The sequence below is a fragment of the Calonectris borealis genome, chromosome 13 (genome assembly GCF_964195595.1).
Source record: "Calonectris borealis chromosome 13, bCalBor7.hap1.2, whole genome shotgun sequence".
Taxonomy (NCBI): Eukaryota; Metazoa; Chordata; class Aves; order Procellariiformes; family Procellariidae; genus Calonectris; species Calonectris borealis.
The window spans coordinates 9014773-9035277 of record NC_134324.1 but is presented as its reverse complement, the minus strand read 5'-3'; the positions used below and the strand labels follow the sequence as shown (position 1 = coordinate 9035277).

Here is a 20505-nt window from a genome sequence, read left to right as displayed (position 1 = left end):
CTTAGTTCAAGCTGACATGAGAAGTTGGAAACACCCAACCATCAGATGCCAGGGAAACAGGGTAAGCTGGCAGTGGGCTTGAGGGGAGGGATAGGGCACAAACCAAATTGTATATTAAACAGTAAAGACCATCCAAGGCAGGTGTGTTTTAAAGCTGGTTACAATCTCTTTCTTCCTGTACTGTTATGCTAGTTCATAGCGCTGTTAAAAATGAGAGAAACTTTAATGTTTTGAGGTATCAGTCTTGCAGATAGATGTGGTAGAGCAGATCCTCACATCTCGATGATGTTAATCTGTAGGTCCATGTCACTTGTAGTAGGAAACATAAATCTGCAAGGAATTTTATTTTAATGAAGGGGTCATGTAGCATCTAGATTTCAATAAACTCTGAACTTTTTTGGAAGTACTAGTTTTGAGCACAGAAAAGGGGTTCTGCTTTGAGGAAAGCTGTGCAATCTTGATGTTTTTTTATCTTACACTGAAACCATCTTTTAAAAATGCAGCATTTTTCTTTTCAAATCTTAAATATTCTAATAACTGTAGACTAAAAAATAGCACTTAAGAACTTATTCTGTAAGGAGGCTGTGACATTTCTTATAAAAAGTTGGTTTTCGTAATGTGTGCTTGGTTTTTAGCAATTATGATTCATTTCCAGTTTTGAAAGCGTGACTGTAGAGAGTTCAGGATATGCTTTAATGTTGTTTAGAAAATAAGGGTGGACTAAGAGGTAGAAAGCATTATGGTTGACAGAATTGATAAGGAGCTTTGGAAAAAATAAGGAATGTTGGTGAATGGACTGCATTTTGCTTCATCAAATACAGTAGGGAAATCCGTGGAATGATTTTGGAAGGAATATTTTTAACTTCTTACTGATGTCATTTAAAGGGTCATGAATTCAATAGTCACATTTTTGTAAGACTTTTTTTTCCTAGAATAACCATCTATGATTTCTGTAAATGTAAAAGTAGAGACGAAGATTCACAAATTTCTTTTAGTACATTGGTGGTGAGTTCATATGATGAGGGACAAGATAAGAGAATGCTTTTCTTTGGAAGAGGTTTTCAGGTTGTAACAAAATTTGCTGTATGCAGTCTGAGAGGTACGATATCTAAATTGCATAATCTTGCTTGGGGAATTCAGGAAGTAGCGATAAACGAGAAATAATGTTAGATAGTAAATTCTGGGAAGAAAATGTAAAATGTATTGTTTCATTAGATAATCCATGTCATCATGTATTTTATTTTATTTTTTCAGAGTAAAATAAATGGTGCTTTTGTCATCTAATTAGAAAAAAACAGTATATATATTAAAGCATAGGCATGTTGTGGTACATAGACTGATGTATTTTAGTAGCAGCTTGGGAATATCTGTATATAGCTGAATAATCTGTCATTTTAGGACAAAATAATTTGCAGATTTGTATTAATTCTAAATTTTTGCCTCTTTCTAAGAATACAACAGAGTAAAGCGTTGGGGGAATTAGTTTCAGTATAACCTGTTGTGATGCATTTGGATTAGTTTTCTGTCCTTCGTTAATAAATGTGCAAAAGAAGCTGTAGCTTTCTCAAGGATTAGCGACAGATACAATAGACTAAGCTTAATAGGATACACTTGTATGGAAGGCCTCAGGCCAGTAGTTCAGTTGTCTTCTGCTCCAAGTTGATGGTTGTGGAATATGTTCAAGTCTTTGACTTCAAACTTCTGTGCAGTTGAGTCGCTGTTAATCATGAGATAGAAATGTGATTTGATTTTTATGTGATAATAGATAAGAAAGATGAGTTCTGGCGAAGCAGCATTTAGTCTCAAAATAAGATGTCCTGTCTGGATACTGAGACCACGATATAATGGCGATAAGTGCCATAGCAATGCTTAAATAATAATAATAGTACCACAGCAATTAAGGGGCCCATGAATGTGTAAAGTAGATGTTCCAAATCTTCTGATTAGGATTTCCTTCCGTTTGGGGGCTCATACCGATGTTTGTGGTTTGGATTTTGAGAAGCAAGTTCTTTAGCGGTGTGTGTGCATGTTTCTTTACACAAGTCTGCTGAAATATCTTTGCAGTTTGAGCAGGGGTGGGTGTTACATATTAAAAAAGAAAGATGCTCCTGTGAGCAGCTGATGATCAGGAAAGTTGTTAGCGGCTGAATAGAGCTGGTTATTCAATAGCAGATATAACTTAACTAGATCATATCAGAAGCAATCTTAAGTTTGCAGAATTGATCTGTATTAACCGTAGAGCTTTGAGTAGCCAAAGGGCAGTCTGCTAGAATACTGGACCACAGTTCTATGTAGCATTCAGCAGTAGAGCTGACATTTTCAAAGGAACTTGTCAGACCTCTTTGGTATATCTGTATTAAAAATATATGTTCTTATATTCTTAGTGGTCTGTAAATACTTTATCTGGGATATTGTCAGTGTGGATGATTTTCTGTAAACTGGTGGCTGCTTTTAGCTGTGATGTAAAAATACACTGTAACGAAAATGAAATTTTAGATTTGTTTCATGGAGGCAAAATACATTTCAGTTTTAAAACTTGATGTTAATGTTATAGCCAAAATGGGTGAATTTTTTTCTTAAGTCAAAAGGCATCAATTAATAAAGCAAGGAAGGAGGTGTTATTTAGAAACACTGGCATAATATCAAGGGCAATTTACATTGGAGTTATGCATCTTAAAAAAATAAATTAAAAGCTTATTTCATGGTTGAAAACATTTTCTGGTTTCAGTGTAGTTTAAATGAGTCCTATTTTCAGTGGAGGTGAATATATGTATTTGAGGACACATTTTGGGTCTGAAAGTCCAAGTTGTAAGAAATGCTAAACCTTCTTCATATATTATGTTAGAAAGTTGCAAAGCTGTGTGATATGTATAAAGAAGTAAATGTTTGCAGGATCTGCAGTTGCATGTTTGTAATAAATGGGAAAAAGTTGCTGGTTTTATTTCTGACCAAAATACAGAAAATACAGGTTATGTTTTTTCTTGTCTGTTTTTGGTTGGTTGGTTTGTTTTGTGTAAAATTTTTGAGAATGTTATTTGATGATGTTTTCTAACTTCTAAAGCAGATTTAGAAGAAAGTATCAATGAACACGAGTTGGAGCCTTCACCTCCCAAAGGAAAAAGGAGGGGTCGTAAGGGAAAGCCAAGAAAAACAAATTTAAAAGGGCAATCAGAAGACACTAGATCTACGTCCTCACATGGCACAGATGAAATAGAAAGCAGTTCCTATGTAAGCAGTAAATATGCTAAACTTCTTAGAAGACAGAATTGCATATTTCTTCTCTGCAAATACAATTTTAATTAAAATTTGCATTTGTCTGAGCCTCCAGCTGGTGGCCACAGGCTTTTAAAATTACAACCTTATTTGTAACCCAGCAGTATATTTTAGTAAAATGTTTTTCTTTCAGAGAGACAGGTCTCCCCACAGAAGCAGCCCCAGTGATACAAAACCTAAATGTGGATTCTGTCATGCAGGTGAAGAAGAAAATGAAGCTAGAGGAAAGCTTCATATATTTAATGCCAAAAAGGCTGCAGCACACTATAAGTGCATGGTGAGTAACAGTATCGTTAACCAGTCTGTTACGTGAATTTTGTCTGAATTGCTATTTTAGATTTTAATACAGTACCCTCACATGTAATTATGCATGAGTATTGTCTGTGTGCTGATGATCTCTTTAAGCGCTGAAGTGTTGCAAAGTGAGCAATTCATTTATTTTCACTGCGGGCAATATGGATAAAAGTTGGCTACGTGCTAAGAGATGGAATTAGCTCAGGGAGACTCTTTAGCTTATTAAAAATGCTCCCTTAGCATCTAAATTGAGACACAATATTTAAAAACGAAAACTGAAAACAGTTTTAACTAAAAGAATCCACTCCAAAAATAAAATACCTTTACTCCACAGGCATTCAGACAAAATTCAGGAAGAATCCACGAACTTCATTAATTTTCTGACCAGTGGATTCAGGCTGTGTGACTCAAGTAAAGTGGGACGTGGAAGTTCTAGAAAACCCTTGCCTTTAGATGATCACATTTATAGAACTGTCAGCCTGAAAAGAATCTGCTAATTTCCATGAACATGAGCAGATAGTGTTATCCTTCATATAACTTCTTTTATGAATGAGGTAGGGCTTTGAGTAACAAAGCTCAGTGGTTCCTGTTGTACCTCAAAATGAATAAATAGTCCAGGCAATCTGTGGAGTATTTATTAAGCATCTTCCTATACCTAGGCTCACTAAACAGAGAGCTGGTGTATGCCAGCAGCCTTAAGTCTCAGAGTATTCTTCTCTACTTTGTGTACCTGAGCTTCAGTTTTAAGACAGTTTAAACTGAATATACCAGGATGATGATAATAGAGATGGTACTTATGTGCTCCATTGTCATCCCTCAGGGCTTTTCAGGTATGTTGACATCAGCTGTGCCATGAAGCTGAATTATATATATATATATCACAGGGAAGGAAATGGAATATTCCTAAAAAGTTCAGTGGTGTAATTTGATCATATTGCCCATTTATTACTTTGTGTTTTCATCATGTCATTATTTCTTGTCTACTCCTTTGTCTTTTAAAATACATTGCTCCGAGGCAATAAATGTAGTTAAAGCAGTCAGGTGGGAATACTCATCATATTAATTACTCAGTTAGCATGGGGTTTTTTCCTGGTTTGTTGGTAAAGCACATGCTGTCCGAGATCACAGAAGGGGATGTTCAATACTCAGTTATTCCTGCACGTAAAAAAATTTCTAATGATGTTGGTGACCTGAAATTATTTTGACTTGCTTGTTTTACAGTTGTTCTCTTCTGGCACTGTCCAGCTAACAACAACTTCAAGGGCAGAGTTTGGTGATTTTGATATCAAAACTGTACTTCAAGAAATCAAGAGAGGAAAAAGAATGGTATGTATCTGCAGAATGTGATGAACCTGTTATAGCTCTGCCTCCTTCCTTTTGTGAAACAATCTTTTCCATCTGTTTCTAAACACAAAGATTAAATGTATTGTTACTTTTTGGATAGGTAGCCAGATAGGAATCACCTTAAAAATTAGTGGTGTTTGGGCATGTGGTCTTTAGGGTTCTTTGACAGTGTACATAGTAAATAATTATTAGCCTTCCTGTAAGTATAAGAGAGTAACAGCTTTAGATCCTTTGTTACTAAAAGCACACTGTGTAAAACTACAAATAAACTTAGAAAATATGTTCTTGCAGTGATGTGTTTCCAACTGTTTTGATGTTTTAATATGAAAATGTATTAAGGCCTCAGAGATGGGGATGTTGGTAAAATGTCACACTGTACTTCATTAAAATTCAGGATGCTTTTAAAGTGGTAAGAAATTTATGGAGGAGGGGAAATAGAAAACAAACAACTCTTAACAATATTGTTCTTTGAAAAAAAATCGTTTAAGATTCTTCATATATTGACATACTAACTTCAGTGGCAATAAAATGATCTTGGAAATGCAATAATATGTGCAATCATGTAGCAATTTTCAATGCAATGGACAGGTAAATCCTAGTGTTCATATTTTAATAGGTTAGTATTATATAGTTTCTGTTTTACAATATCCTCGATTAACTTTTCATTGGAAGGATGATCTGCCAGAGAAATTACTCTGTTCCCAAATGGTAGCCGTAAATATGAGGAACACTAAACTGAATGCTAAGAAGCAAGAGACTGAAAGGCTGAACAGTGCTATTCTCTTCTTTCCCCTGCACAGAAATGCACACTTTGCAGCCAGCCTGGTGCTACTATTGGGTGTGAAATTAAAGCCTGCATAAAAACATACCATTACCACTGTGGAGTAGAAGACAAAGCTAAATACATTGAGAATATGTCACGAGGAATTTATAAGTAAGGACCGATGTAATTCTTGAATCTATAATGAAAGTGAAGATATTTCATGGCACTTTTTCTGCCTAACTTGGCTAGTCAAGTATGTTATTAAAAAAGAAAATTATTTCATTTAAAATGTTATTTTTAAGTAATTTTGACTTTGCAAAATACTTCAGTTACTCTGCTAACTGAAAATTTCTGTAGTAGCGTTGTAATATGATAAATGAGAAAATTAATTGACTTATATTATATTTTCCTCTTTGATTAATCTGTGATTTATGTTGAGGAAACCCTGGATAATTTATGTCATGATTCCTCCATATTGATACATTTTGTAGCTTATTTTCAGTTTTTTGGACTCCGTAACTTTCCATACTTGCTTGCGGAACTGCTGGCATTAGTGACTTGGCTGCAGTTGAGTTGCCAGTGTGGTTGGGCCCACAAGAGGGCATTCTCTGAGCAGCGTAGTAGCAGTTCTTGAAAACTAGAATTGATCAAAGTTTTGTTGGCTAGTCTTCAACCTTGTTTTCTTTCTCAGTTTAACTGATGCTTGACTGAAAACCAGGAATGAGTTAAAAGAGTTAGCAATTGACTTGTAGCACATTTCAAAACTAATTGAGAGGAAAGTCTGGTTTTGGTAGATATTTTCAGTAGAAGTCCTCATTGTTTCTTTTATTGTGCTAGACTCTATTGTAAAAACCATAGTGGAAATGATGAAAGAGATGAAGAGGATGAAGAAAGAGAAAGCAAAAGCCGTGGCAAATCAGGCACTGACCATAATGACATTCCTCAGCAGCAGCTCAATGGAAACTAGGTATGGAAGTTACTCCTGACAGATCTGTTACCGAGACTGAAACGCAATATACATTTAATGTAGTTTATTGCAGTGAACTATTTAAATCTAGTGTATGCAGATAAGTACTTTTTATTGGCATACTGTAGAAAAATGGGGAGGATTTGTTGTTTTTTAAATCCAGCTGACTTTGTAACAGTATAAGAAGGGAGGCCCTCATTTCTATCGCTAAATATAGATGTAATGTCAGAGCTGCTAAATGCTTTTCTGTATGATTTTAAATTTACTATTGTTTTCATCATTTTTTAAACAGGTTCAAGGGACAGAGTTATAGAACTGGGAATGGCTAAGACATCATAACTACTAATTCTTTTAAATTGTTTTCTAAAATCAGAAAAGGGTTAGTAAGTTTTTACTACCCAACTCTGTTAGAAATTTCATTGAACTGCCTGAAACGTTCATGTGTGTGAGCCTTCAGTAAGTGGCAGAGTTTTACATGTCAATATTATGTAGTTTGTAGTCTGCAGTGTCTGGAAAAAATGAAACACTATATAAATGATATGTAATATGTACAGTGTCAAAAGTTAAGGCAGACATTGAAATGAAGTAAGATCTATATTTCTGGACTGAATAAAAACCTTAAGATTTGGAATGTGTAAGTTGTTTAGTGGATTCATGCAATGAGGGAAGGTCTTAGCTAGTTTAATTAACAACATGGACAAGTTCATGGTGGCAGCAAGCTGGTACTTCGTGAATTTTGCATTTTCTTCATACACAAGTTACGGAGGCTATACATGGGAAAGCCGCTCTCTGTTTTTGCTTGCAAAGCACACAGTAGAAAAGGACTCAGTGTACACCGAAGCACGCTTGAACATTTCAGGTTGTTCCTGTTGTGATTGCTCATTCCGCCCAGCATTGTTTGCGGGAGATTTACTTGAGCAGCTGTTGGTTCTGAGCTGTGAGCTTTAGAACTCATGCCAAAGGGCTGTAGTTCATTCTTTCCCCAACCACCCACCTCTTTCTGTGTCCCTGATTTACAAAGAACACTTCACTAAGTGTGATTAAAACCTTGCTATACAAATGTTTGGACTCTGCAGCCCAATCTCTTTTACTTCAGAGAGTTACAACTCTTAACTCGCTATGGAGTTTAGCCACCATATCTGACGTCCATACCTCAAGTGTTCTGTGTTGTGTGGAACACTTCATGTTTTGTCCAGAATATGCATAAAGGTCCCATATTCTGTAAGAAGAATGAAGAAACAACCTTTCTCGCTAGATTGGTATTTATTTTTTAATCTTATGACCACTATATGAGAAACTTTGCTTATCATCCTTATTGTTTTAGTGATTATTTTTTTCTCTTTCTGACAAGTCAACAATCACATCATGGAATTCTACTTGCTAGAGTTTGATGTTCCTGTAGGGAGTAATCAGACCTAGGCTATACCAAACCTAACAGATCAGTCCTCCGACTGCTTTCAAAACACCTTGTCATTTCTAATGGCTACTAGCTTCTTCAATTGGTCTGTTAAAGCACATTCTCAGACTGACTTAAATAAAACCAAAAAGCTGAACCTAGTCCACATGTTTGTCTGTTGCTATCGCATCACCTTATTGTTTGTTTAGGGTTTTGACTTGTTTCACTCTGAACTCCCAACAAAACTTCTGGATTTGAAGGAAGGAAACAAGCAAAATACACTGATTTGACTATAAACTGCTACAGTTCTTCTGTGATTGGTATTGCAAAACCAGTTCATTTGTAACATGAGTTTCTGTAGCATTTTTTACTTGTATTTTTAAAAGATTTAACGTGTGTCATTTGTCGTCTTATGCATTCCCTTGATGTCTTGAGGGACTCAATTACTGTATATTGGAGTTTCTAACATTTTACCTGTTAGAATTCAATCAATTCTGTTTGCTTTCCTGGAGAATAATGCCGTTTTGGAAAGAAATATTGCTGTGTACAGAAAATATTCAGTTACTGCTCTAAATATGATGCCATTGATCATTTTTATTTTGTATTTGTAACTTTCAAAATTAAAAGCGTGACTTGAATTGCAATGACAGATCGATTATTGAAATTGTCTATCAAGGTGTTTTGTTTCTCCTAGAATATGAACATTTTTCAGCCACTCAGAACAGTTTTAGAATGCAAAATAACATCCTTCAATGTTTGAATTACTTCTAGATTTGTGCCTCAGACATGGCCCTCCCATGGAAAAAAGGCACTTTGTTTGCAGCTACTGTATCTTAACTAAGGTTGCATGGGGTAGATCTGCCAGCATACTGATTGTATTTGAGACTGAGCTAATTCATAGTGTGTCAGTTGCTTCGTATAATATTCAGTCGAATCATTTATCTGTTATGAAATAAATTACCCCGTTCCATGCCTCGAAGAACCGGAACAGCACTTTACCTTCAGGTAGCAGAAAAGTAAGTGGCTGGTTTACCTGTTACCTCTTTGTGCTGAGATGACCTGACTAAACTGTCATTAATTCAGAATTCATGGAGACAAAGTCAAAAGCAAAAATCCTTTCTTATGAGCCTCAAATTTGTCATAACTGACTTCAACTCATGTATGCTGGGTAAAAGTGCCTTACAATGTAAAAATTGTATTTATATGTTCCCAAGTAGCATCACCTGCTGGGGAGTAATTCTGTCGTGGTGTTAATATTTAGAAGAAATGTACCTCAGCAGTGTATTTACTGTACATCTCTTACGTCCTTAATTGTAGTTTTAAAAAGCATGACAATGTATGATAGTATACAACATTTACATCATTTTTTAAAGACAAAATACTGCCATTACTGTCTTTTTATGTGTATTTTAGCTTGGAATTTCAGACAGTCTGTCTGAATTTTTTTTTTTTTTTTTTTTTTGGTAAAGCAATGTAATCTTTGCAAGCATATATTGAAGATTATTCTGGAGCATCTACTGCCTTCCCAGAAATGTTAGAAGTAATGAAAGTGCTCTATAGGTGAAATAGGTATGTTTAAATTAGCTAGTTAAATTAATGCAGTCTATTTGTTACTGAGATTTTTTTTTTTTTAATAGGCACCTTCTGCTTTCATCTCACAATCGGAGAACTCATGAATTTAACAAAACTTGTCTTACAAAACTGGTTTCATTTTATTTAAATTTTTTTTTTTTTTTGCCTTTGGGCATTTCTTTTGCTCACAAGAGTAGTGTGTGCTGTTTAAGACGCCTGGAACCCTCTGAGAAGGGAGGTTTCTCCCCAGCTCACTGTATCTCTGTATGAACAGATCCCCCAACTCACTGTATCTCTATATTAACAGATCTGCGATTGTGCTATACCAAGAAAGGACTGTACCAAGGAAGGACAGGCATCAGAAGGATATTGTTCAAATAACTTGAGGATACAGCTGGTGTAATGCCAGAGTCTCAAGGCGTGATCGAACACTATAGCAGTAAGCTGTGCTATCACTCCATTTCACGGAGGGGTGAAAGGCCGGTTCAATATCAGCATCAGTGCAGCTAGCTAGGATGAAATAGATTAGGTGATCAAAAGATCTACTCGTTCAGCAGGTGTTGATCCACGGAAGGTTCTGTGATAAGGCTCTGGCAGGAGTTACACCTACACTCCACAAAGTCTAATCATATAATATATGATTATACCAAATCTGGCCCTAATATGTAATATAAAGGAAGAGAGCTTGCTTCTTACTGCTGCCTATATGAAAAATAATTTCATGCTAAACCAGAGTGAAAGATGATGAAGTGATAATCTATTTGAAATATCAGACTTATCTGGCAGGTGATAATCAGTGCATTCCAAAAATATTAGTAAGTTGAATCAGATTGACAAGAAGATTAATCCTCATTAGATGAAATTAATCTTAAGAGAACTGAAAGTACATTATAGCAAATAGTAACTCTTCTTCCATGTCACCAGAAACAGATTCCACTGTATTAGTGATGGAGGTGAAAAAACAGAACACAGCTCTTGATTTATATACTTGTTGAAGCAGTTTCTATAGATGCATATGTATGCACATTCATTAGTCAGCAGTGACATCTCAACCCTTAAAGAATCCTGGAGAACTGTTGCTTGTCAAAAAGCACTCAGGTTAGGCTAACATTTGCAGCTTTTGCTCTAGCATACATTTACATTAGGTGTAAAGACAAGGAATGTATGAAAGAGGGTAAATGCATTCCTATCTACAATGTTATGTATATTTTGTTCCTGTTATATTGGCTTTACTTCCAAAGTTGTAGTTTGCAGTATTAGTTTCTTTTTATTGGTATCCTTGCATATATATATTCAATAAATGAGTTATGAATTTCATATTTGCATATCTGTCCTTTTTCTGAAAGTGTAACTTTTAAAACTGTCATTTTAATGCATAGATGCAATATTTCCTATTGAGGTTATAGGCCCATGAAAATTTTACCAGGAGAGAAGTGAGAATGCATACTTACAGTATGCCACTTACTCAGTGGTAACTGCATATTTGTGTATTCTTCTTAACTTTGTGCAATGGATAAGCTGCTTTGCATTTACCACTAGTTAATAATGTGAAGTGAATGACTCACTGAAGGTTCCCATTCTCATCTTTCAAAAGCTTTTTTTTTCTTTTTCAAGAGCGAATTATTTTAGACTAAGATACCAAGGGAATGCAGTGTGTAATATCGTTACACTGCAGAAGAGCAGCTACATCCAGGATGCACTTTAGAACCGTATAAATGTGGTGTAAGAGATTAACAAAACAAAAGATCCCTTGGAAAATGCTGGATTTGTCCAAATGCGTAACTGAGTGAGACAGCAATACCTTTCAGTGTTTTTAAAGTATCAAGGAATGTGATGGGAAAACTTCATAGGAGGAAGGGTACTATTGGCCTCTTAATGAAGACTTTTTTTTTTTTTCTGAAAACAACTACATGCTCTTATGTCATCACCTTAAACAAGAAGTCGATTTAAAGAGCGTAGTAGGTATTTACTGTGACCTGAGAAAAATCACATCCCCAGTCAGCACAGACATGCGTCAGGAAAAAATTGTCATGCATCATCTTCAAATAGGAGTTGGCAAATGATCTGGTCTTGTTGATGAAGTGTAATTATTGATACTGTGATTCCACATCCATCTTTGCAAAGGTTTCCTGAAGAGGTTAATTTAAGACTTTTATTATCAAAGTTGATGTTGGGAGTCGTTTCACCACATGGCTTTTTATGCCATGGAAATAATTACTGGATGTGTGTTTACTTTATTTGCTGTATGTTTTTGTGTTTTAATTTAGTCAGCTGGGATCTTTGAAGGAAGTGCAGGATATTGTTGAGGAGCCTTCCCTGTTTCGTGGATGTGACTTCTCACTGGAATAACTGGTCACTGAAATCTTGGAACAATGGAGGAGGGACCCGACGCAGGAGCAAAAGACTTTCGTTGTCCTTGTGTGACGTTAGGGCAGGGTAGTGAATACTTCAAGGGCTCTCGTGTATTCTGCCGTGTAAGAGATTGCAGCACAAGCACAACACCACTAGTTATCCTCATGCTAGATCAGATACCCCATCTGGTAAATTACTTTCAAGCATTAGAGACCAAGGGGGGATGCTGTAAACTCTGAAGGCTCAGCTTGTCTCTCTGCTTCCACCCATCTGTTCAGAACTTGGGGTCAATAGTTTAAACTAAATGGAAAATTAATGGAAAAGGGAAATTATCAGTGAGCTTCTAAAAGAAAGAAAGATCAAACTGTGTCAAACTAATGTTGCTCCTTCTACACCAAGGTAACGAGCTTCTTGAACAGAGAAGCAGCAGCAGGCATAGCTTTCCTTTAAGTGACTCTAAGGACTTTCCCTAAGAAAGTAGGGGAACGTGGTCTGACACCAATTTAAAAGTGAGGTTACAAAAACCTGTTTGGAAAACCCTACTCAGAGTAATTATTAATCATTCACAGTCAGACTGCAAGGATGTATTGGATGGGATTCTCTACACTTCTGCTCTGATTTGATGTTATTTGGTATTTTCATTAACAATTTAGACGGTGTATGCTGATTAAATTGTAGGGAGCACCAGACTTCAGCTAACTGCTGACTGAGTAGAAGACAATTACAGTTCAAAATGAACTTGATAATTCAAAAGAGTTAGAATGTGATTCAGTAAATCCAGCGATGGATTTGACAAATGCGTATTGGTACACTTCAGCAGAAGCAACGATCGGCTGAATAAATACAGGATGGGATGGGACAGGCTGCTAGGGTAGTGGTATGGAAAAGTGCTCTTGGGGTTATAGCCAGTCACCAGCTGAACATGATTCAACAGCATCCTGTTCCTGAAAAAAAAAAACTGTTGTTGTGGAATGTATGAACAGGAACGTAGTCTGTAAGATACGTGATGTCGTCCTTCTTCCTCATGTGGCAGTAGAAAGCCTTTCTTGGAACATGGTATCCAGCCGTAGGCACCGCACTTCATGGACAATGTGGAGCAGCTGGAGATAACCAGAGAAAAGCAATGGGAGGGATGACAGGATGGAAGACTGGGCTTGTTTCAAGGTGATGGGAGAGACACGTTTTCAAATCGGTACGAGGTAGCTGGAGAGAAGAAGGAAATACTTTCCCTCAGTGCTGCAGGTAGGAGAAGAAAAATAGATTACGTTGCAGCAGGAGACATTTATCTTAGACATCAGAATGGGCAATTGGCCTCGACAGCAGGAAGAGTTAAGCTCTGGAATACCTTCTTGGGCAGGTTGTGGAATCTCTGGAATTTGAGATTTTAAAGGAAAAGTTAGTGGGCATCTTATGGGGCTGGTGCAAATGTGGGTCGGAGGTGCTGGGGATAAGGCTAACTGAAGTGCCTCCCAACTGATATTTCTTACGCTGCCTTCATGTTTTTCACACTAAGGCCTTCTGCAAGGGAGTCAGAGAACTACTGTTCTGGAGCAAAACACTGCCCTGGCACAGCTGCTGAGCTTGACCTCAAGGCTCGCAGCCATGTGTTTCCTTTTTCATCTTTTCTTTTAAAATAGCACTTGTGGTAATAATAACATATGTGGGGAGACTGGCATGCTCTCGTGGAGTGGCCCACGTCTGCGTAGTTAGTATGAACTTTCTGACACCACCCAGCGTAAGGCACTCTCCACTCTTCCATTTCAAATTTTTGGGAGTACATCAGCACTCCAACTTTTTGAGTGAATGTGCCCCACGCCTTGAATGTACATTTCTATTGTGTACGAATAAGCGAAGTGACAGCAGTACTTTATATGAACATATGCGTGGGATTAGCGCACACAGCTCCTTGATGCTTCTTAATTGCGCGCGTACGTGCACTGGGATGATAGAGTTTGGAGTGATTGATCTCTTACCCAATTACTGTAGCAGGAATCTTAAACCTTTATCTGAATTTTTGTCAGAGATGGTCTCTTACTTTGTTTAAACCGAGTTCCCTGCTTTTATTTTTACTAAAACAACATTCCAGCCGAGAAGAGAGCAACTACGGCTGGTGCTGCCCTGCTTTTTATTCCCTGGATAGACGTGCAGGTTGCTTGGCACACGTGCAATACCCTATTTCACACTGCTGGCCAAAAAAAAATCCATATTCCTGTGCAAAGAATCAAGCTCCTGCCTGCCAGCGGAGGGCATTACGGAGGCTTGGGGCAGGGGGAGGAAGAAACTCACTCCCTAACCGTATACTAAAAATAGGCTGATGCCGTGCAAACAGCTTTGCTGTGAATTTCCTTCTGGCGTGCAGCCATGCAGCTGCCTTATAGTTTTAAGCCTAGATACCTCTCCAAAACAAGAAGTCACTGAAGTTAAACACAGTCAGCAACGCTTTTAATCTTATTATTCCCCGCTGTGTTGTATCAATTTTAGCTTCTTCCAGAGTGCAGGTAGCTTACTTGGGATCTAAGTTCAAATTTTTTTTACTTAAACCATGGTTAAGACTGGCGCTGGCAATCCCTGAAGTCTGCAAAGTTCAAAGCAGGGAGGAGGCCTTTAATCTAGAATGAAATACTCTGGTGACACATCCAAAAAGTGCTTTCCTGCAGAGTAAGAACGGCAGTAGCCGGGCTGCAAAAGGTTTTTAAATTCTCCAAATTGCTGTTAACTAAACATCCTTAAATCCTGATGTGATGATACGAAATTGGAAAGTCAGTTCCTTAAATGAGACTTGTTTAAAAAGAATAAACACAAGACACAAGATGCTCCAGGCAGTTGGACTGAATGACAGAAGTGATTCATTCAGGCCTTGAAGCCTATGAGTTATTTGGTTTTGCCATATTTTCCAGTGATTTTTACCTACTTATTAGTGCCACCGTTTTGCCCTGAAATAAATCACATCACATTCTTCTCTACATTTTGACTATGAAGACTGACGTTGCAATTTAAGTATCAAGCTTCTTTGTTTCAACGGTTGTTAATTGTTTAGACATAATAAGATTCACATTTTCCTTTATCATGATTTCTCATTTGTAGTGAGAATGTTTTCCAAGACAGTAATTAAATCTCTGGATCATTTTCAGCTATTTCACAGGAATCACTGAAAACACAGTAATTTTGCATAGCTGTTTTTTCCCTCCTGATTTTTTATTGTCAAATACTCAGCTTTTATTTGAATCCTCTGTATCCAATTATCTGATTCATGTGGCAATTAAACAGAAGATTAGTGTCATTGTACTTTACGTTCTTTTTAAACTCTCATCAATAGCAAGACCACACTAGTCTGTAAGTTTGTAATTTAAGATGCGCTTGGCGGGGCTTCAAAGAGACAGGAGTTCTAGTCTGTCTCACTTCCCCTTGGAAAGCCTTTCTGATGCTGCCGAACAATATTTACACCAGAAGGGAACTGAGTTTTGGAAAACTTTTCCAGACTCTGAGGAAACCAAGCAACCTGAGACTTAGATAAGCCTTGGTGAATTTAAAAACTCTTGATGCTATCGCTGTGTAAAACTTGTATTAGCCCATCAGGTATCACAGATTTACAATTGGAGGAGTGGATTTTAGTTAATAGATAAAATTAAGAGCAGAGGTTTGGCAAAAAAATGTTATTTGAAGCAAAATTCTCCTATCGTCATCTCTGCTGAGCACTTTATGATATCTTACATTTCTGCAATTATAGGTACAGGTGCTCTGTTCTGCAATTAACTGAACACACCGTTTGCTGTTAGTGTCTGGAGCCAGAGAGGTTCAAAACGCATCAAGCTTATTTCTTCTTCTGGGACCTTCAGCTTTCTAGCTGTCTGGAGAGAGGGTTCAGATGAGGTCCTGTTTTCTCCGTCCCAGAAGAAGGGTTGTTTTCTCCCCTTGCTACAGGGCCTGGCAGTCTTTTTGAGAACAGTTCTCCCCCTTCACATCCCTATCTTGTGGGGTTTTTCGAGGACAGATTTCTGAGGGGGCTTTCCACTGGGTCAAGCAGGATTCTGCTTGGGTGACAGTACGCAGGAATCCCAGCTGCCTGGTTGTTTATCTTGGGACTCTATACATTCACTTATTTCCCCTTTTAAATATAAACTGAGTTCTAAAAGCACTCTTCCACTGAACTATCTGACTCTGTCCTCACCAGGTATCTCATCCAGTCTTGCACCCTTAACCCAAATCCAGGTTCAGGGTCTGGTGTTACTCCTAGAACAGCATTTAATATTTGAGGATCCAAATGATGCTTTTGCCAGCTCATACCGTACAACTCAAAAGGTCTTGCAAAGGGAAAGGGAGTCCTGAAGTGCAGTTCCCTCCCAGCCTGGCGTGTGCTTTGTCTCTGCTTCCCTTGTAATCTGCCCAGAGAAGATTTCTGAGATACTTGAACGGCTGCCACGGTGTGCATGGGAGGCAGGGGCCTTGGCATGTGAGCTCTGCCACCTGATGCCTCGTCTGCGTTGAGACGGTGCCAGCTGGCTCCGCAAGCCTCGGCAACTACAGCCTTCTATCAGCGAGTTATCTGATCAGGTTGCTGCCTTGTGGTCTCTTGCTGGTCTTCCTCATTCTTCTCCCCTGTTGCTGAAACAGCCTTGCCACCTCCTCTTGCCTTCTCTCCAGTTTCTCTCCTCACACGGCAGCCCGTTGGCCCCTTTTGTCCCTGCTGGTATCAACAGGTTCCAGATTTTTTATTTTTTAAACAATCCTTGCATCTGGCTCACCTGTGTGTAGCTGTACAGACACCTCTTCGGAGGCATGCAACACAGCTAGTCTTCTACAGCTTTTTAGAAATGCTTCCTGGGGTTTGCAGGCAGGTCCTGCACTCAGGTGCCTGCTGAAAGCAGATTAACCTGTTCATTCCTCAGAAAGCAACTGAGCAAGGCGGGAAACCCCACGTCTTTCCCTCACTCCCCCTTCTGTGGTGGAAGACCTCCTGCCAGCACCAACCGCCTCCGTTTGGAGTCATCCCTCTGACTTGAGCTGAAGGTATGGTACAAGCGAGCTTCCAGGGCAGATATCCTGGGCTGAAGTCCTGCTGCAGGGTTCCCTTGGTTTCTTGCTTTCATCTAAACATTAACTGAAAAAATGGAAGATGTGTTACGTGGTTGGCTAAATTAAGCTGCTTGACTTCAGCAAAAGTACTTCCCATGCACAGCCCATCTCCCAGAAGTCCTTTTACACCTGTGTAGCCCTAGGGGTTTGCTGCACGTACGTGTTGCAGGGTGGACCTCTGTCCACTCCTGTGCTGCCGGAGACCATTTAATTTCGAGTAAGCCAGCAGAATAAGGTGGTTGCCATCAGTCACATTAATTTTGGTGGGGCTTCTGGGTCACCCAGGTATCTTGTTGATGCAAGTGCTGCTGAATGAGGGGAGCAGAAGAGTTTTCTTTGTTACTGGCATGGAGAAAATGTACCTCTCGCTAATGCTTGCTGCACAGTGAAGGAAAGAATCTGATTTTCATAACTGGTCTTGACTCTGCTCTTCGTTCTGCTTTGCTTTTGCAAGGGATTGCTGGGGACCTCAGGTGACTGCTTCAGTGTGAGAAGAGCAATGCCTGCAGTCAAAGGAGATGGGTGGGAGGAGTAAAAGGAGGTCAGCCTGGGCTTTACGGTGTCCTTGCGCACTGGGTTTTCGGTAACACGTGACCACGTCTCTAATAAACACTGGTGGTTCCCCTCATGCGGCAGCAGCGATGCTGCACATGCTTGCAGCAAATGGTTAGCATAACGGCTCTGAAGGCTGCTCTGCAGCAAGCACAGAGCTATTGTCATGTTAAAACAAACTCCTGGGTTTTTACCTTGTGCTGCATGAAAAGTCAGCAACTCCATCAGCCGCACTGTTCAGTGAGTCAAGTTGGGCTCGAAAAATAGCTGTTTCAAACAAAAAAGGCAAATACCTTCCTGGTAGTTACATTGCTCAGGCTGCAACCTTTGTGTCAGGGCAGGTTCAAACAAAACCAGTGTCCTTTGGGTGAGTCTCTAGATTTCAGGTGTGCCTTCCTCCCCGTCCAAGCCACTTCTCGCAGCTCTCCCGTGCCCGGGGAGCAAGTTCCCTGGAGAGTGGGAAGAGGAGCAAGCCCAGACCTCAGAGCTGTTGGGGGGAAGGTGGGCGCCCCACTGCTTGGTCCCGGCAGCAGGGCTTGGGTGCCTCCAAGGGCCCCACGGCATGGGGTTGTGCTTCAGGTCTGGCGGCACTGAGCCCATGCCAGCTGCTCTGCTTCGGTGACAGGATCTGCCTTTGCTTGTTTTCTGCCATTTTAAGATAATCCTTGTTTAAATTTCTGCAGGCTCTTAGGCTAGCTGGACCTTGGCAGCGTGCGGGTACTCAGTAGATCCCGTCGGGCAGGACTTCGGTGTGTCTTTAGGTATGCGTAGTGCCAAGCGCCAGCCTCTCCGCTGCGTTGTGACAGACGCCGTCGCGTGTCTGGTCCCGCACTGCGGTGCTGAACCAGGACCACTGGGATAATTCTTAACGGATGTTTGCAAACGAAAGCCAATAAATGCCATAAATACCAGCCCAAAGCACAGCGTTGTCTGCAGCAATCCAAGTCAGCGTTTCTGAGGATGGTTGACATTTTGTGATAAGCCAACACTCAGTGTTTTGTACTGTAATTGTGTAATTCTTGTGACAGTGACCATTCCTTGCACTACTGAATAAAGTGCAAAATGTCCAACCCCCTGCCTAGCGTGTGAAAGCATTTTTCCAATGAAGGTCAACAGAGGCAAAGATGTACATGGAAAAGGAAGTTACTGATAGCTCCAGAGGAGTGCATAGGGTCAGAGGTTTTGCTTATTTTCATTTTGATAAGTAAATTTTCATTTACTAGCTGAGCAGGGAGAGAAATCTTGGTAAACTCTCATCATCCAGGAAGTCCCAGTCTTGAAACAAGTAGGTAGATAGACACCACTTTCCAAAATCCATGGAGACTGTCACCACTGAGAATCACTTTGATGACTAATTTCTGCAGAAGTCAACAAGACGGAGAACAGGAATAACATTATTTAAAAAGGTATTTTGCAACAAATAACATCTATTCCCTACTTCTGAGGAAGGGTGTGTCTCCTTTTAAATGTTGTTTTGGTACATCTGGCTTCCTCTCCCATTTGAAACATTAGGCTAGAAAAATAATTTTAGGCTATTTAAATTACTAGTCAGAGTGGAGGGTTTTCTCTGTAGCCATGACGAAGATTGGATGCTTGCATGCTAAATTCATATTTTGGTGAATGCTCTATATATCATCTAATGAGATATTCCTTTTTGATTTTCTTCTTGATTAAAAATGTTGGTGCTCATATCAGGACCGGTATAATATGCCTTGAATTCTCCATTTTTCCCATTCTGTCTGCACAGACTAATTTCTGGTCACAAGGGAGTCCTGCTGGTCTCTGTTGTTAATCTGCTGAAAAATCATTGTGCTCTTTGCTTTTTTAGGAGGCTTGTCTCGTGAAAAAAAAACCAGCAGATAAATTTTGCTAATTCCCTGTGAGTCACCCAGCAGCACTGACAAAGCTGGGAGGAAAAAATGGGGGGAAGAGGGGGAATGAGCGGTGACCTGAAGATCTGACTCAGAGCACGCTGTTTCACGTGTTTCCAAACGACGAATACGCAGTTGTTATCTCCAGGTATCCCGCCACTGGGGGCATGTGGTTATCAAGCAAGGATTTTAAAAGTCTGTTAATAAAGTTACATACAACTGGTGCTCACACAGGCCGTGGTTCACGGGGCCTGAGCACTGAGATGTGCCTGACTGGCAACAGAGGACAAAATAATTATGAAATCAGGAATCTACTCAGAGACACAACATATTTATTAAATTATTTTGCCTTCTAAAAAGCTGTGCGTACCAGAGAAATCAGAACATTGGCTCTCCCACCTTACGCATCATCTAGCCAGGAAATGTGCAGCTCCCAGATACCTCTGAACCCCCACCATTCACCCTGCGCCGCAAACCTCGGTGGCTCCCGTACCAGCAAGAACAAAACTGGTCATCTACTAAATCTGTTGCTGATCTCAGCTAACCAACTTCCCGTAATATCAGCAAATATTTCTGCTTTTGTAAATCTGTTCTTCCCTCCATAACGGGGTGCCAGCGAGACCAGGAATGCTTTGGATCTAGAAATGTGCTGGTTGGCAGGAGGAACAAAGAAATTGCTCACCCAGAAGGGCGAAACAGGACTAATGCTTTTGCCCGCTGGGGAGAAATCGCACGGCAGTCAAGCCAACTTTTGCATGCAATCAGAAAGGTGCCGTTGGATGCTACTTTTAATGGCAGACATTGATATCGGTCATTAATGAGAAATGTCTTCAGTAACTAAAATAAAAGCAGATCCCGAAACGCTTCTGTGGTTGAATGGTCTCTCGACAGATACTGCCCGCTGCCCAATAATGTCAGGCTCTCCCTGAACTTGACAGGGCAGCTGCTGTTTTTCCCAGCCTTCTGGAAACAGGCCAGCTATGACATGTTCCTGATATTAGTTAGCTGCAGGGCGTATTTCATTCTGCTGCTCTAGGCAATTTGATAA

General features: G+C 39.5%; 1 protein-coding gene across 5 annotated transcripts in view; it reads left to right on the top strand.

The window, feature by feature from the left end:
- PHF6 (PHD finger protein 6) overlaps positions 1 to 17300 on the top strand; it is a 33589-nt gene extending 16289 nt beyond the window's left edge. The window contains exons 6-12 of one of the 5 annotated variants that reach the window (XR_012675545.1): positions 3065 to 3228; positions 3407 to 3550; positions 4789 to 4893; positions 5712 to 5845; positions 6512 to 6641; positions 6934 to 9606; positions 9917 to 10926. Coding sequence is in view for 2 of the 5 variants with exons in the window: in XM_075162040.1 (XP_075018141.1) it covers positions 3062 to 3228; positions 3407 to 3550; positions 4789 to 4893; positions 5712 to 5845; positions 6512 to 6641 (680 nt within the window). In the remaining 3 variants the exon portion in view is untranslated. Of the gene's footprint in view, positions 1 to 3061; positions 3229 to 3406; positions 3551 to 4788; positions 4894 to 5711; positions 5846 to 6511; positions 6642 to 6933; positions 9607 to 9916; positions 10927 to 11876 lie in introns of those variants that run through there. The other 4 variants (XR_012675544.1, XR_012675543.1, XM_075162040.1 and 1 more) reach the window with 4 other exon arrangements.
- Positions 17301 to 20505: the final 3205 nt, after the last annotated feature.